Source organism: Nannospalax galili, unplaced genomic scaffold (assembly GCF_000622305.1).
Source record: "Nannospalax galili isolate Female #2095 unplaced genomic scaffold, S.galili_v1.0 scaffold853, whole genome shotgun sequence".
Taxonomy (NCBI): Eukaryota; Metazoa; Chordata; class Mammalia; order Rodentia; family Spalacidae; genus Nannospalax; species Nannospalax galili.
In genome coordinates, this window is record NW_008332825.1 from 318,619 (window position 1) to 337,112 (window position 18,494).

The window sequence follows — 18,494 nt, forward strand, 5'->3', positions numbered from 1 at the left end:
GCATGATGGTACATGCCTGTAATCTCAACACTTGGGAGATGGAGGCAGGAGGACCAGAAATTCAAGGTCATCCTTGGCTACATAGGAAGTTCAAGGCCAGCATGGGCTACATGAGATTCTGTTCACAAAGCCAAAAACAGAAAACCACACAACTGTATAATGGAGCTGCCAGTTTCTGCAGCCCAACCACCAAGCCTTCCTACCACTTTAGACACTCAGAAGTTCAAAGACAAAGGTTCTTGTCAGGTGGTTGTGAGCCCTGGTTTCCATTTGCAAAGGTCTGGGTACTGCTGGGTGGGCAGAGAGGAGTGTATCTTGCCAGCATAATAAATTTTTTTAATTAAAAGTTTTTATTTTACATGTATGAGTGTTTTGCCTGCATTTATGTAAGTGTACCAGATGCATGCAATGCCCATGGAGGCCAGAAGAGGGTGTTGGATTCCTGGAACTAGAGTTACAGACAGTTGTTAGCTACCATGTAGGTGCTGGAAGTCCTCTGCAAGAGCAGCCGGTGCTCTTAACTACAGAGCCATCTCTCTAGTTGCTTGTTTTTGAGACAGCACCACCCTATAGCCCCAGCTGGCCTAATATAAAGCAAGCTGGCCCCAGCCTCATAGATCTCCATGCCTCTGCCTCCTGAGTGCTGGGATTAAAGGCATGCACCACCATGCCTGGCTATTTTCTTTTTAATTTTCTTGATTTATTTATTTTTATTTTATGTGCATGAGTGTATTGCCTGCATGTGTGTAAGTGCATCCATGTCGTGCAGTGCCTGAAGAGGACAGAAGAGGGCGTTTGATCCTTTTTCTTTTTTCCTTTTTTTTTTTGGTCTTTTTAAGACAGGGTCTCCCTGTAGCCCCAGCTGTCCTGGAACTCACTATGTAGACCAGACTGGCCAGCTGGCCTAATATAAAGCAAGCTGGCCCCAGCCTCATAGATCTCCATGCCTCTGCCTCCTGAGTGCTGGGATTAAAGGCATGCACCACCATGCCTGGCTATTGTTTTTGATTGTGTGTGTGTGTGAGTATGTGCACCTGAGTGTGGGTGTTTGTGGAGAATAGAAGCATCAGATCCTCCTGAGTCAGAATTACAGGTGGTTGTGAGTTGCCTCTGCCTCCTGAACACTGGGATTCAAGGTGTGCACCACCATGCTCAGCATAAATTTTTAGAAAAAAAACTACCTTGACTTTCATGATTTGAGATAGATCCTTAGAGATGGGCCAAAACAACCCTGATAGGATATAATTAAATATCAGTTTTCTCATTGCAGTGACAGTACCTGGCAAAAACAATGTAAAGGGAGAGGAGATTTATCTTGGCTCAATTTTAGGTATGTTACTCCATGGAGGGAAGGACAAGTGGAGCAGAGCAGTTCACACCACAGCATCCAGACAGCAGAGAAAGGAGCCAGGGTGGGACATGGACCTGGGAATGCCCCCAGTGACCTCTTTCTCTAGCTGGATCCCTCCTCCTACTTCATACCACCTCCCATGGTGCCTTCACAGTATGAATTCAGAGGCTGGTGGGCATTTCATTACATCAAAACCCTAATGAGTTACCGGGAAAGTCAGCTTGCAGTTTGGGGGATGTGTATAAGTGTTTTACCTGTGCCACATGCATGCAATGCCCATAGAGGCCAGAAGAAGGCATTGGATCTCCTGGAACTGGATTTACAGATAGCTGTTAGCTGCCATGTAGGTGCTGGGAACCAAACCCAGGTCCTCTGCAAGAGCAGCCAGTGCTTTTAACCACTGAACCATCTCTCCAGCCCCCACCGTATATCTTGAGATACGGTTTCACTGAACCCAGAGCTCACTGGCTTGGCTAGAACAGCTGGCTGTCTCTGATCCCCCAGTACTGGGATTGAAGGCATGCCATAACTCCCAGTTTTTTATGTGGGTGCTAGGTATCTTCTTGGCACTTTGCCTATTGTGCCATCTTTCCAGCTTCCATTAAGGATATTTTAATTTTTTTTGGTCTTTTTGAGTCAGGGTATCACTGTAGCCCCAGCTGGCCTGGAAGTCACTGTGTAGACCAGGCTGGCCTTGAACTCACAGAGATCCACCTGCCTTTGCCTCCCAAGTGCTGGGATTAAAGGCATTCACCACCACGCCTGGATTATTTTTTATGTGTAAAAATACCTATGTTGTGTAATTTCTGAGGAGGTCAGAAGAGGTGTCCAATTCCCCTAGAACTAGAGTTACAGATGGTTGTTAGTTGCCCCATGGGTGCTGGAAATCAAACCCAGGTCCTCTGGAAGAACAGCTAGTGTTCTTAATCTCTGAGCCATCTCTCCAGCAAACCCCCTCCCCCTTTTTTGTAGCCTGATTGCACGGTCTCAAGTGTGAACTTTCAAGATGATAACATGGTGCTGCAATGTCTAAAGGCTAGATGTACCTGAATCTCTCTGGAGACATGGTCACAGACACAGCCAGGCATATTTCGCTAATCAGGGTGTTTATATGTCCAATCAGGTTGACAGTAAAGAGTACATTACAAATCCACCCCTGGTCAACCTGACACCCAAACACATTACTTTAAACAATAACTGGTGCTCGAGCCAAGTGTTGGGCCCTCTCTTCCCTTTCCTATCCTTTTGGAATTCTTCCCTTGCATCCTGCCATTGGGAATCTTCTATCCATGCCTAGGCTCAGTTCCTCCAAGAAACCTTCCTGGACTTTCCCAAGCTCCAGGACCTTCCTGGCCTGAGTAGGCTGAAGTATTTCCATTGGTCTCTCTGTTCTATGGTACTGGGCATGTGCCCAGTAAATTTCTCTTACTTTCTTGATGCCATAGTTGAGACTCTGCCTGCTCAGTGGTTTTGCCAGGGAAGGTTCCTTTCCTGCTGAGGAACTTCTTAGCTTTAAGGTCATAGTTCTGACTCATTCAAGGCTCAGCTCCTCTGCTTTACTGTCATTGCCTAACTTCCTTAGCCTGTGGGGCCCCAGTGTCTCCATCTGCAAAGTGCAGATTATTAAAACTGACCTTGTAAGACCTGGAGCCCCAGCTGGCCTGGATCTTGGCTCATAAATTATTTGTTAATTTTTTCTGGAGACAGGGATCTCATGTAGCTGAGGCTGGCCTCCAATTCAATATATAGCCAAGAATAATCTTGAACTTCTGATCCTCTGGTTTCCATCTTCCTGAGTGCTGGGATTACAGGCATGCACTGCTATGACTTGTTTGTATGGTGCTGGGGATTGACATGGCTTTATGCATTCTAGGCAAGTACTCTATCAATTGAGTTATATCCCCAGTCCCATATCTTAACTTTAAAATATTAATTTGGCAAACAGCAGATTCTTAGGGAACTAGATGCTGGGTCAGTGCCAGACACTGAAAGCCGACAGTCCAGCAAAGTGACCTCTACACTTGTGATGGTTCATCTTCATTGTCAATTTGATGGGATTCAGAATCACATAGGAGACAAACTTATGGTTATATTTGTGAGGATGTTTCCAGAAAAATTTAACTGAGGTGAGAAGACTCCCCCTAAACGTGAGCAGCAGCATCCCATGGACTGAGGTCCCAGACTGAATACAAAGGAGAAAGCCAGGTGAGCACCAGCATTCAGATTCACCAGCATTCTCTGCTTCCTGACTTCTGAGGTGTCAGGAGGTGAGTAGTGTCAGCTGCACACTCCTGCCACCACGGACCTGCCTGTCACCATACCTTCCCTGCCATAACGTTCTGTCCCTTCAATCTGTAAACCAGAGGAAACTGTTATTGCTTTTGTCAGGTCTTTTATCATAGCAACTAGAAAAATAACACGCAGTACAAAGAACTGGTCTAAGGTGTCCTTGTTCTAGTCCTGTCAGAGTGAAATACCTGCCCTTTTTTCCTCTCAGTTTTAGGAGAAGAAAAGGAAATACAAACTATTTGGAAGTTTGCAAAGCCCAGGACAGACACAGGATGTGTTAGCCTTTTGTTACTGTGACCAAAATACCTGACTCAAACAATTTAAGGAAGGATTGATTTTGGCTCATGGTTTCAGAGGGTTTGGTCCTTAGTTCCTTGGTCTCATGTGCCTGGGCAGAACACCATGGTGGCAGGAGCCTGTGGTGGAGGAGGTTCCTCACTTCTTGGTAGACAGGAAGCAGAGAAAGTGATATGGGAGGAGGCCAGGGCAGGCAGATAACTCCTGTGGTTATGTCCCAGTACTTCCTGTAACAAGGCCTTACTCCCTATCTTGCACCACCTCCCAATAACACCATCAAATTATGAATCTACCAAAGGATTTTGCCATGGATCAGGTCAAAGCCTCAGGAACTGTCTCTGAAGCCATTATCAGAGATAGACATACCCTAAAGTGTGGTTCATTAATCCCCTATCGGAGGTAGCCAACCTTCTGATACAGTGACATGACATTCTCATTTACAAAGTTCACATTCAATAATTACACACCCCCCAAAAATTGCAAAAAAAGTCATAATATTTTAAATAGTTTATGACTGATTCTGTGTTTGGGTCCCATTCACTTCTATCCTACAGGCCATGGGTTTGACACACTTGTGGGTATTTCTTTTTTTTTTTTTTTCCAGTCAAGGTCTTATGTAGCCCAGGCTGACCTCCAACTCGCTATGTATTTTAAGATGATCTTAAACTGATTCTGCTTCCACCTCTTGTGTTGGAATTAGCATGTGTACCACCACACCAGACCTTCCTAGGTGGTATTAATCCAGTCCTGTTGACAGTGTTAACTATCCCTCAGGGCTTGTTGCACCCGACTGACCACACAGCCCCTAGTTTCCCTGTGGTTCCCTGTAAGGCAGGATTCAAGGGCTCTCTGAACCCTCAGTTTTGCACTGGTTTCTCTTTAGAGGCCCCAGGGGCTTAGAGAAGCAGCAGGGACACCCACCCCTCTGACTATAATTCTTTACCCACATGTACAGGGAGTGTTGTACTGGTAAAGGAGGAGAGATGGAGAGTCTAGAAAACTGGAGCCAGGGTCTATGGACTGATGGGAACAAGGTGTTTTCAGGAGGATGCCAAGTTCCCTACCAGCTGAGATGAGTCCAGACAGCACAGTCTTGTAAGGTGAGACTGGTCACAATAGGCCTCACATCAAGAGCATTGGATACAAAGTTCTTTGACCACAGCTTTTAGAAAAGGCATAGAAATGGCTACCTTGATGTGAATATTCATGAAAATTTGGAAGGTAAAAGGCAATATTCAAAAGAATATTGTGGGTTCAGGTCTGGTGGCTCATGTCTATAATGTCAGCATTTGGGAGTTTGAGGCCAGTCTGGGCTACATAGGTAGACCCTGTTTTTGTTTTTATTTTTATTTTTGATGACCATAAATACTTTTATTCAAAATATGTACGATGTAATTAGCATTAGCATTTTAAGCAGTTTGTCCACAGAATACTCACTGGTATGGAGAGGAAGCACCATACCACCTCTCCTACCTGCTGAAATGTTTTCTACTCAACTTAGTACTGACATACAACCACTTACAAATTTACTGGCAGTAACCTTAAAAAATTTACTCTCAATATCTGATGTTACAAACTTTGGGGTCTTTGAGATATGCAGGATCCTTGTATGTAACTGGCATAAATCCCATTATCTGGGCTCTCTTAATTGCTTTTGCTATTTCTTTCTGTTTTTTTTTCCCCACAAAGACCTGTTATGTGCCTTCCATAAATGCATCCAGTGAATGGAGAAATAAACTGGGACAAAAGCTGTACATTCTTATAATCTACATGTTTCTCATACAAGATACATTTCTTAAGAGACTATAAGGGTTTTCCATTGCAATGGGCAGGTCCTCATTGCTGGTTACTTGTTTATACTGTGAACAAACTCTTCTCCTCAACACCACGGAAACCCCGTGGTGCTGTGAGGTAGACAGCAACCATTCCCAACTTCTTCCTCCCTGCACCGCGCACAGCGACCACAGCGGACATGGTCCCTCACTCGAGACCCTGTTTTTAACACACACACACACACACACACAAAGAGGGAAAGAGAGAGGGAGAGAGAGAGAATACAATACCCTGGGCAAGCTAATATAAAATCTCTATAGTCTGTAACATTACAAGTAGCTGGGTGCCAGGCACAAGGTTGAAATGCTTCATAGGAATGATTTCTCTCTGTATTTAAAAAAATATCTATCTATCTATCTATCTATCTATCTATCTATCTATCTATCTATCATCTATCTAGATCATCTATCTATCATCTATATTGTCTTTTTGAGACAGGGTCTCCTACAGCTTCATAGGAATGATTTCTCTCTGTATTTAAAAAAATTATCTCTATCTATCTATCTATCTATCTATCTATCTATCTATCTATCTATCTATCTACTTATTTATTGTCTTTTTGAGACAGGGTCTCCCTACAGCCCCAGTTGGCTTTGAACTCACTATGTAGACCAGGCTGGCCTTGATCTCAGAAATCTGCCTGCCTCTGCCTCCTAAGTGCTGGGATTAAAGGTGTGCCACCACATCTGGTAAATTTATATTTAAGTGTATGAGTGGTTTTCCTGAATGTAAATGTACCAGGTGTGTGCAGTGTTCACAGAGGCCAGAAGAAGGTGTTGGATTCCCTGGAACTGGAGTTACAGACCACCATGTAGGTGCTGGAAACCAAACCTGGGACCTCTGCAACATCACTGAGTGCTCTTAACTGCTGAGCCATCTCTCCAGCCCATTCTCTCTTGATTATATATATTGTGGACAGGGTTTTACTCTGTAGCCTAGTTTGGCCTGGAACTCCTATGTAACCCAGGCTGGTCTTGGCTTTGTCTCAGCCTCCCCAGTGGCTGTGAGTACAGACGTGAGCTACAATGCTGTGCTAGTAAGAGATCTTGGAGTCTTTCGCACCACTCTTAGGGTAGCTGATGATAATTTGCATTGAGACAGATGGTGTATCTTTTCCTTTTACCTTGATCCTACTGCTAGAGATTTGTAACTTAGAGTGCTCTGGCTTTCAGATCTTTGTCCTACCTCTGGGGCTTCATATACTTGCACACTTCCCTCTGCCTGGAGCTGACTCTTCTTATTCCAGGAGAGTATGATAGAGATGTTCTTGGTGATGCTTTAAAAAATAAAACTTTTATTTATTATTTTTATTTTATGTGTATGAGTGTATTGCCTGCATGTAGGTAAGTGCAATGCCCATGGAGGTCAGAAGAAGGTATCGGGTCCCTTGGAACTGGAGTTTCGGACAGTTGTTAGCCACCATGTGGATGCTGGGACTCAAACCTGGGTCCTCTTAAAGAGGCTGAGCCATCTCTCCAGCCCCTTGGTGATGCTTTTTTAAAATTTATTTTAATTTTTTAGAATATTTTTAAAAATTATTTATTTTTATTTTATGTGTATAAGTGTTTTGCTTACATGTATGTAAGTGCACCATGTGCATAAAGTGCCCTTGGAGGCCAGAAGAGGGTGTTGGAGCCCCTGGAACTGGAATTAAGGACTGTTGGTAGCTGCCATGTGGGTACTGGGAACTGGACCTGGGTCTTCTGCAACCACTGAGCCATCTCTCCAGCCCTGAGTAGTTTTATTTTTAATCATGCATATATGTGTGTCTGTGCATGTGAGTGTAGGTGCATGCAGAGGCCAGAGGTATAGGATCTCCTGGAGTTGGAATCACAGGTAGTTGTGAGCCTCCCAATGTGGGTGCTGAATTGAACTCAGGTCCTTTGGAAGAGAGCAGCAAGCACTTTTAACCTCTGAGCCATCTCTCCAGCCTTTAAAAATATTTATAATTAATGAATTAATTATTTTGACGTGTATGAGTGTTATGCCTGCATGTATGTAAGTGTACCCGTGTACTTCAGTGCCTGCAGAAGACAGAAGAGATCCCCTGACCAGACTGGCCTCAAACTGCCTGTAGAAGTTTAGGATAATCTTGAATTTCTAATCCTTCTGCCTACTTCTCTCAAGTACTGGAATTACGGGCCTGCCCCATCATGCCCCATTTATGTGGTGCTGGGGATGAACCCAAGCCTTCATGCATGCTAAGCAGTTGGCCAACTGAGCTACATCTCAGCCCCTCAGTGTTGTGTTTATCTCTTATCTTTCTCCACCAAAGTATAAACCAAGTCTGTTTGGCTTCCCATTTTAACCCCCCTAGTGCCGGGCATACAGCACCTGTGTGAAGTGGGGCAGGCAGGAGCTACAGGTGTCTAACAGCCTGGGGCGCAGGCGAGCGGGCGAGGTCGCTCCTGGTCAAGGTCAGGTCCTGGGCCGAGCTCTCGGGGGCGGGACTGGTGGGGGCGTCGCCGCGGGGCGGGGAACAGAGCTGGGCCCGCCCTGTCCTGTCCTCAGGGCCTGGGCAGCGGGCGCCGGAAGACGAGCTGCCGGGAGCAGAGCGGACGCGGCGGGAGGTGGCAGGTGAGGTTCCGCTGGGGTCTCGGCGGGTCGGGGGTGGGGCTCACGGGACGGGAACGCACCCAACGGGGCCTGCAGGCCGCGGTGCACCGCGTGGGGAGGGCCCGGCGCGGACTCGCGGCTTTGGAAGGGGGGCCGTTGCCTAGGATACTCAGAGGGGGCCTGCAGGACCGTCGGCCTCGGCATCCCCCCCCCCCCCCCAACCCCCCCGGTCCGCTAATTCCCTGTCGGGGAAATCGGAATCATGCGGAGAGCAGGGCACGCGTGGGCGGATCCGGGGAGGGAGTCGGGCTGACAGAGGCCGGTGCCTGAGCCGCTCAGGAAAGTGAGTGGAGTCTCCCCAGTGCCCATAGATTCGGGGTGCACAGGAGGTCCTCTTCACGGTTCCCCAGCCCCCATTGCTAAGCCGGTGGTACTGCTGGACAAAGACCAGCCACGGCTGAACTTATAACTGCTGGCACCGTGTTCCTTCGAAGGCCACATACATAACACGTTCCCCCAACCCCACCCCGTAAGAGTCTCTTTGACCCTGGGATTTAAGAGGAGGGTGAGGAGAACTCAGCTGATTTAGGAGCTGAGAGACCTGCGGGAGGATATGCTCAGGGCATGGAGGGACAGCTTGGGAAGGGACTTCCAGGTCTCCCGACTCAGTACCCAGCATCAGCTTCCAGCATAAGCCTGTGTCTGCCACCAGCACACAGCGAGTGCTCAGCAACTCCTCCTCACTAAAAGGAGTTTGCCGTGGGTGCTGCATGCCAGGACTCACCCAGATGACCAGCCTTTCATCAAGAGGACACTGAGCTCCAGCCACTGCCAGGCCTTGCCCAGGACTGTTTGCCCATAAGTGATGGAGTTGGGCCAGGTGGTCTTGTCTGGTGGTGACTGGAGGTGCACATGCTGACAGAGAACAGGATACTTGTCCTAGGGTTTGAGTACAGGAGTGCCTATAATGATGCCCTGTAAGCCTGCCTGCCCTACTCTTCCTTCTTCCAGTCCCTTTCAGCACTTGGTGCTTTTCAAGAGTACATTTGGGGTGTGTTCCCTAGAGGCTGGTAGTGTCCACTCTCAGCCTGGTCCCCGGTGTCCAAAGTGGGGAGCCATCACCTTTCTCCTGTTGGAAGAGGACACAGTCATAGCCCATTGAGTCAACGTCAGTGGCCTTCTCCTGCCTCACTGGGCCACCCTGGGCACATGGCTACCCAGTGGGGCCAGTGTTGAAATCTTCCTACTGCATAAGCCTCAGTGATTCAAAGTGCTGCATGCGTGTGTGTTTGTGATTGTTATGGACCAAGACAGGGTGATGGTCTCACTTTGATCTGGGTCCACAAGGTTCCTGCAGTGTGTTGTTTGGGACTCGATCCCTCTACAGCTCTGATCGAAATGTGGCTTCTTTGGGTTTCAGTGGGTTCCTGAAATTTATTACCCTTAAAGGAAAGCCTCTTGGCAGAGAAAACAGGGTTGATGAGCAAGTTCAAGTGTAAACCACATCTCTGTGTGTGTGTGTGTGTGTGTGTGTGTGTGTGTTGGGGGAGGGGAGACAAAAGTAAAATTACTTAGGAATTGCTGGAACATTTGGGTTTTTTGGAGGCAGGGGAGTACAGGATCTCATACAGTTCCCAGCAGACACAGACTTACTATGTACCCAAAGCTGGCCTTGAACTACTTATCCTCCCATCTTTCCCTCTTGAGTGCTGGGATTACAGGTATGTGCTATCTGATTTATATGGTGCTGTGTATTGAACCCAGGGCTTTGCATACTAGCCAAACTCTACCAACTGAACTATATCCTCAGAATTTGAGTCTTCTTTTAAGCTAATATTCTTGAATCCTGTAGCTTTAGCTTTGGTTTTCTGTGCTTCCTCCCTGGGTGTGCCTCAGAAAGTTGGAATGACCACATGACTCAGCAGTCCTGCACTGAGCTATAAACTAACATTGGAAACATGTCCACATAAAATCTAATTCATGAATGCCCATCCATGTTGGCATGGTTCACCTTAGCTAAGAAGTAGAAACAAGTAAAATGCTCATCAACCAATGAGGATAAAGAGTGTGGTGGGTTTTTGTTGTTTTTATTTGTTTGCTTTTTGAGACAGGGTTTCCCTGATGCTGGAACTCACTATGTACCAGGCTGGCTTCGAATTCATGGAGATCCACCTGTCTCTGTGTCTTAGTTTGTTTCTTCATGGCTGTGACAAAATACTCTGACCACTACCAACTTGGGGAGGAAAGGGTTTATTCAGCTTACATCTCCCAGGTCGCAGTTCATCAGGGAGCCCAAGGTAGGAACTCAGGGCAGGAACCTGGAAGCAGGAGCTGGAGCACAGGCCATGGAGGAACACCGCTTGCTGGCTTGCTCCCCTGGCCCCTGCTTAGTCTACTTTCTTATACAACACAGGCCCACCTGCCCAGGGGTGACATCACCCACAATGCACTGGGCCCTCCCGCATCACACAGTAATCAAGAAGATGCCTCACATGGTGCACATACAAGCAGGTAAGTACCCATACACATGAAATGAAATTTTAAAAAACTTTAAAAAACAAACAAGGCCGGACGGTTGTGAGCTGCCACGTGGGTGCTGGGAGCCAAACCTGGGCTCTCTACAAGAGTAGCAAGTGCTTTTAACCTCTGAGTCATCTATCCCCAAGGCTTAATTATTTTTTTAAAAAAAATTATACATGCTTGTTTAAAAAGTAATTCAAACAATGCAAAAAGCCAAGAAAATTTTTAAAAAACCCTCTTAGTTCGATATCAGCATCTCGGTTCAGGGGAGTATCTGGTCTCATAAGTATTGAGCATGGGCAAGAGGCTGAACCTTTTTCCAAAATAGGGTGCAAACCCCACACCTATGCAAAACTGTAGGAAAAAGACATCAACAGCTGTTGTAGTAATCACACATGAATGAGTGCATGAACTGAGGTGGTGTGTCTTACTGTTTATAAATGTGGTAAGGGTCTGCAGACAAAGATTCTATTGCCTGAGTCTTTTATGGACAAACTTTTCATGGACAAATGTCACTCACCCTTTAAAAATGAATAGCCATGGACTATCCCACTGTGTGTGTGTGTGTGTGTGTGTGTGTGTGTGTTAGTTTATCCTGGAATCTCCTACTAGTGGGAAATTTCTGTGGATTTTTTTAAAAATATTTATTTTTTAAAAAATTTATATATCTGGCCAGGCCTGGTGGCGCACGCCTTTAATCCCAGCACTAGGGAGGCAGAGGCAGGCGGATCTCTGTGAGTTCAAGGCCAGTCTGGTCTACATAGTGAGTTCCAGGACAGCTGGGGCTATGGAGAGACCCTGTTTCAAAAAGACCAATAACATTTTTTATATATATATCTGAGTGTATTGTCTACATATGCGTAAGTGCACCCGTGTCATGCAATGCTCAAGAAGTCAGAAGAGAATGTTGGGTTCCCCCGGAACTGGAGTTATGGATGTTTGTTAGCCACCATGTGGGTGCTGGGACTCAAACCCGCATCCTCTGCAAGAGCAGCCAGTGCTCTTAACTGCTGAGCCATCTCTCCAGCCCATTTCTGTGGATTAATGAAGTATTCCAGTGATTGCGGTTGGTCCGGCCCTGTTGCTGTGTTAGAACACCAAGTAAACATCCATTTATTTCAGCACATACAGGGTATGCAGTTGAGAGTTGACCTAAACCCTTGATTTTAGGTGACTGGCAAAGTAGGTCATGGCTCCAAGCAGTGGGGAGTCTGCTGCCCTCAGGGGCCAGGCAAGAATGGACAGAGAGGAGCCAAGGACGGTTAGTATGTCCTAAGTACTGGGTAAGGAACTGGAATGTTCTAGAGAGTTGCTGGCCTCACGTCATCCAAGTAAGGGTGGCAGAGGTCAGTAGAGGAGAGGGAATGACAGATTCCGCAGCAGGGCATGAGAGAAAAGGCCTCCATTTTCTTGGCACTGCCCTGAGGCCCTTGAGCAGTTTGGCTTCATTGGGGACAAACTTGAGGGGAAGCAGGTGGATGACCCTGTGAGGGCTGAGGCATCTGGAGTTTAAATCCTTCCTTTGGCTAACTCACTGGACACTGGTGTTCTCTCCTCCCAGGAAAGGAGTCCCCAGAAGGGACCAGGGCAGTTGTGTTGGCCTACTTGGCGTGATGGGTGTTTAGTGACGTCTATACTGGCCTGTCACCTACCTGCTTTCCCCACCCTTCTGATGCATGCGCCTTGGATTCCAACCCACTCCTTTCCTGCTAGCAGGCCTCTGTCTCAAAGACTTCTGACTCTAGCGCCTTCTGGTTCAAGACGTCCTCTTCTAGCCTCTGTGAGTGGTCCACTAGGATTTGACTCACTGAGGACCTTTGTCTCCTGTAAGCTGTGTGGCCTTTCTTGTGTCCTGCCTGGCCACTTTGGATGTGAAGCTTTCTGTACAGATGAGACTTTTTTCCTTCCCACCAGTGGTAAGGATTGAATCCAAGGGTTTTCACACACTAGGGGAGTACTGTACCACTGAGCCACACTCCCAGCCTTGGCAGTGGAACTTTGTGAATGTTTTCTTGACCTTGTCACTGACTGCCAGTCTCGAGGGCAGGGCTGGACACAGAGGGTCCACACAGAAGGGGGCAAATGGAATACACCCTACCCTAGCCTGCTTCAGACCCTCCTCATGTTCCCAGCTACTGGTGTCCACTTCTGCGTCTGGCTGGGCACTTGGCTCCTCTTGGACTCAGGCTCTCTGGGGGACATTCTCCTTCCATTCAGTTGGCAAATTCAACCCCTGTAAGGGGTTAGAGGAGTAAAGGGAGTACCGCCTTCCTGGGGGACTTGTCCTGGTTCCCACCTCATCTGTTTTCTCATCTGTCAGACTGGTTGGATGCTCAAGTCTCAATGTACTGGAGACCATTGACCAATGGGAAATAACTTTAAATCCCCTCCAATCTTGTGTGCCAGATCTGCCCCTCCCTCTGAGACCACCTGACGTTCTAAGAGTAAGTATAGGAAGACTTGGGGACTGTCATGGGGATAGCAATGTCTGGGTTACAGTGTCTACAGGATATCTCTTGGGTGTCAATGCTGTTAGACCTTTACCTCTTTGTATTAGAGAGGGTAAACTGAGGCCCAGAAAAGGGAGGGGTTCCCTCTAGCCACACAGATAATAAGATAGTGGGTGGCCTTCCAGTGCCACAGAACTGCCTGAGGTAGTCTCATATGTGTTCAGATGTGCTGGAACACATCCTCATGTAGCTGGTCAGTCACTTGAACCTGTCCTTCAAGGCTGACCTCAGGGCCCCACTTTTTTTTGTATGTGTTCGTATTTCCAGGTGCATGTGTGAACATGCATGTGAGGGCAGAGGTCAACCTTGGGTGCCATTATAGTCAAGGATAACCTTGAACTTCTTCTCCTCCTGCTTCTGTTTCCCACATGCAGGGATTATAGGCATTTGTCACCCTACCTGGTTTGCTTTCTCCCTCTGTCTCCTAAACATCACTATTGACATTCTTCCTGAAGCCCACAGAGGGGCTGGGCCTCTCTGGCTGCTTTCTGTACTTTTCTTCCCATAGCATCTCCCCAACTAACCCTCCTGTGGCTTGTCCCAGGCCTTTGGTCTGAGCCAGCACCCCCAGCGACCCCTCTTCAGCTGTCCAGAGGTCAGCTGCAGTGAACTGGCCCTCACTTGGACTGGGAGGCTCTTTCTTCACCTCTGACTGTCTCCAGGCCACGCCATTAGTGTTTAACTCTGGAATTCATTGGGCTGGATATAAGTTCCTACCTACAGCCCCTAGCTAGCCTCTGTTTTATTTTGTTTTTTTTTTTTTGAGATAGTGTTTCACTATGTAACCCTGGTTGGTCTGGCACTTAATATTTAGATCAGACTGGTCTTGAAATCACAGAGCTCCACTTGCCTTTGCCTACAGAGTGCTTAAGTGTAACCCCAGCACTGTAAAGGGCTACGCCACCTCAGGCTAGCCTCTTAGTTCCCCTCTAGGAGTAGACTCCCTGATACTGGAAGTAGCCCTGTCTGACAACCTCCCAGCAGTTCAGTGTTTAGTGATGCAGCCCTCCACTTTGTCCTGCCTTAAATGGACTCAGCTTCTGGCTCTGGGCCAAGGGATCTCAAATTTTAGCTCCTGTAACTCAACCAAGGTTTGCTGTCAGTTTGCTGGCAACTGGGCAGGCTGTTCCAGCCCATGAGCTGAGAGCCTGGGCTTCCCCCTCAGTAGGCACACTCCTCAGTCACTGTCCCCCTGTCCCCCACAGAGCCTTGCTCTCACCTCTCTCCCTGGAGTCTGGTAGCCAGCACTTCTCCCCAACCTTTATTCTCACTGTAGACAGTCCCCAAGGTTTCTCCCAGCAGGCCTTTTTTTTTCCCTGCCCCCATTTCTTGGTCTCCTGGGTCCTGTCCCTTAGTTGTCCCAAGAATGTTGCCCTGGACCTGCACCTCCTCTAAGTTCTTCCCCTAGCCCACTGTCACCACCTCAGTTCATGTCACTTGTGATTTAGTCCATTTGTGCTGTTTTTACAGACTGTTACAGACTGGATAATTTATGAGCAGAAACTTACTGGCTTATAGGTCCGCGAAGTTCAAAGTCAAGATGGCCATCTCTGCTGAGGCCTTCTGCTGTCTTCCTATGGATGAGGCAGAAGAGAGGGCAAGAAGGAGGGCAGGCAGGCAGACTTGAGGCCTCAGCCCCCTCATTTTAAAATTGATTACATTTTATAGGCTGGGTGTGGTGATACATGCCTTTAATCCCAGCACTTAGGAGGCAGAAGCAGGCAGATCTCTGTGAGTTCAAGGTCAGCCTGGTCTACATGGTGAGTTCCAGGCCAGGTGGGGCTACAGGGAGACCCTGTCTCAAAAAAACCAAAAAAATTACATTAAAAGAAAGTATGGGAGGGCTCCCCCCCCCCGCCATTTATTTATTTATTTATTTATTTAGTGTGTGGGGGTACCTGTGTGCACCAGGGTGTTCAAGTGGAGGTCAGAGGACAACTTGCAGGAGTTCTCTCCTTCCACCGGAGGAATCTGGGGATTGAACTCAGGTCAGCAGGCTTGGTGGCAGGCACCTTTATCAGCTGAGCCATCTTGCTAACCCCACAGAGACTTTTATATTCAGCACGAATCTATTCATAGGTGGAACTCCATGACTCAAACACCTCCTGAGGGGACCACCTCAGACACTTTGGGGATTATGTTTCTAGTGTGTGCCTTTCTGGGGGACACATTCAAGCCATAATAACATGCTGTGTTGCAGGATGCTTGTCACACCCTAACATTGACCCTGGAATCATATCAGAATCTCCTAGTGTGTGTGTGTGTGTGTGTGTGTGTACAGTGCATATGTGGAGGTCAGAGGATGAGTTTTGGGAATTGGTTCTGTCTTCCCTCTGTGGGTTCTGGGGCTTGAACTTAGGTCCAGGTCATCAAGCTTGTGAAACAAACTCTTTTCCCTGTTGAGACTTCTCACTGGCCCTAAACTCTGCCTTTGTAAAGGCAGGGCCATGTCTGCCTGTCTGACCATAGTATCCCCAGAGGAGCATGTTGAAGAGCATAGGGGGTGAACACAACCCCCTCTTCAGAAGTCCTTAATGACATATATTGAGAAAAAGCAAAGGGTTTAATAGTCATGACCATAGGTGCATAGAATAGCCATGGAAGGGTTCAGACGCCTCCAGAGAAGGGAACAGGGTGACTGGGGATGGGGTGGGAGCAGGCTACCTGTGGGGTCGCTCCCTCTCCTCGTGGGTCATTGGCCACCGCTCCACGAGGACAAAGGGAGCAGAAGCGACGAGCAGGGTCAGGACAGCCAGTGAGCACTGACAGAAGAAATCCCTTCCAGGGAGGCAGGTTCAATGATACAAACAGCTCCAGACTCAGTGAAACAGCTCCGTTTATTCAGTGGGCGTGAGGGAAAATATAGTGTGGAGGCAGCAGCCAAAGCTTCAGCTGATAGGTGCTCAATGCCTCAGCTGATAGGTGCTCATAGTATGCTTTATTTACATGTGGCAGTGGGCTCCTATGGTCCGACTACTGGGCAATGCCTAATTATCATATAGAAAAAACCTGGGGGTAGTTTTTACTCCAGGTAACTATGCCAAAGGTCATGTTCCAAATAAGGTCAGGCATCATGCTTGGCTGCACTTTCCAGATAAGTCAGGAAGAGAGCAGGAAGCCCCCTACTGAGAAGGGGAGTCCTTCCATATGGAGCCCCTTAGAGCTATCCCGTTGTGGAGGACTACAACCCTAGCAGCAGGGTTCCCCAACAGCTACCTGAATGAATTCAGTTTCCACAGAGTTGGAATTTCATGAATTAAAGACAACCTCTTGGGGTTCAGGAGATGTCTTAGTGGCTAAATTTTGCAAGTGTGAAGATGGAGTTTGGATCCCCAGCTCCCGGTAAATGCCAGTGGGCATGGCAGTCCTCCTTAAAGTCCATGCTTGGAAGACAGAGGCAGGAGCCCTGGAGAAAGCTGGCTAGTCAGGCTATCCAAATTAGTGAGCTCTGGGTTTGATTGGGAGACCCTGCCTTATAAATAAAGTAGAGAGCAATTGAGAAAGACTCCTGATAGCAACCTGATCCCTCTACACACACACACACACACACACACATGCACATGCACATACATGTACACATAACACATACACAAAATAGAAACCTCTTTTTTAGCCTCTTTTTTATTTATTTATTTTTAATATTTTATTATTTTTATTTTATGTGTATGTGTTGTATTGCCTACATGTATGTGAGTGCACCTGTATCGTGCAATGCCATGGAGGTCAGAAGAGGGCTTCGGATTCCCTTAGAACTGTAGTTAAGGACAGTTCGTCGCTGCCTGTGGGTGCTGGGAGTCGAACCCACGTCCTCTGCAACAGCAGTCAGAGGAGGACAGAAAAGGCTGTCGGATCCCCTGGAAATGGAATTACGGACAGTTGTTAGCTGCCATGTGGGTGCTGGGATTTGAACCTGGGTCTTCTGCAAGAACAACCAGTGTTCTTAACTGCTGAGTCATCTCTCCAGCCCCAGACAACCTCTTTTTTAAAAAGTAAGTTTCATGGCAGGGGACTGGAGAGATGCCTCAGCAATTAAGAACATTGATTGTTCTTACAGAGTACCTGGGTTTGGTTCCCTGAACCCATATGATGGCTAACAACCATGTGTAACTCTGGTTCCAGGGAAATCCAATATCTTCTGGCCTCTGTGGCCATTGCACAACAGGAGTTTACTTACATATATGCAGCAAAACACTCATACACACAAAATAAAAATAAAATAAATAAAGTCAGTTCATGGCATTCAGGTTAGGTGCCTCTTGCCATAGGTCCCCTTGCCTCTCAACACCCCTAATCTGATGTGGTTTCTTCTCCCAGCTCAGCAGTGCCTGTTTCGAGATGGGGTCCCAGGTCTCAGTGGATACAGGAGCTTTGCACGTGGTGATTGTTGGTGGGGGCTTTGGTGGGATTGCGGCTGCCAGCCAGCTGCAGACACTGAACATCCCCTTCATGCTGGTGGACATGAAGGACTCCTTCCATCACAACGTGGCCGCCCTCCGGGCCTCTGTCGAGAGTGGTAAGATGCTTCTTCCCAGGGCTGCCTTGGTGAGCATGGTCTTGTCACTATTGTGGGGTACAGTGTCAGGGCTGGGGGCATTTTCTTATTCAGGGCAAGCTGCTACTGGTACTGGATTCCTTCTGGAGACTCTCAAGCCACTGATCTTAAGCAGCACTCATAATGAGGTCTTAGAGTAAGAGCTGAGTTCTGGGGGCTGGGGAGATGGCTCAGCAGTTAAGAACACTGGCTGTTCTTGAAGAGGACCTGGGTCCAGTTTCCAACACCTACATGATAGCTAACACTCATCTGTAATTCCTGTTCTCTCTCTCTCTCTCTCTCTCTCTCTCTCTCTCTCTCTCTCTCTCTCTCTCTCTCTCTCGGTGTGGGTGTGTGGTGTCTGATGCTCTCTTCTGGTCACTGGGGGCATTTCATGCATGAGTGCACTTAAATGCAGGCAAAACACACATTAAGAAAAAAAAGAAAAAAAAAAGAAAAGAGGTCAGCCGGGCATGGTGGCACACGCCTTTAATCCCAGCACTCAGGAGGCAGAGGCAGGTGGATCTCTGTGAGTTCGAGGCCAGCCTGGTCTACATAGTGAGTTCCAGGACAGCTGGGGCTACAGGGGGACCCTGTCTCAAAAAGA

General features: G+C 47.6%; 1 protein-coding gene and 1 pseudogene across 3 annotated transcripts in view; one reads left to right on the forward strand and one right to left on the reverse strand.

Moving 5' to 3' along the window:
• Window positions 1-3,227: 3,227 nt before the first annotated feature.
• Window positions 3,228-5,975, reverse strand: LOC115069397 (annotated as a pseudogene).
• Window positions 5,976-8,260: 2,285 nt separating this feature from the next.
• Aifm2 (apoptosis inducing factor mitochondria associated 2) overlaps window positions 8,261-18,494 on the forward strand; it is an 18,698-nt gene continuing 8,464 nt past the window's right edge. For 2 of the 3 annotated variants that reach the window (XM_017796818.2, XM_017796819.2), the window contains exons 1-2: window positions 8,261-8,347; window positions 17,671-17,869. In XM_017796818.2, coding sequence (XP_017652307.1) covers window positions 17,692-17,869 — 178 coding nt within the window. In that variant the 5' untranslated portion in view covers window positions 8,261-8,347; window positions 17,671-17,691. Of the gene's footprint in view, window positions 8,348-15,258; window positions 15,345-17,670; window positions 17,870-18,494 lie in introns of those variants that run through there. The other variant, XM_029560955.1, reaches the window with a different exon arrangement.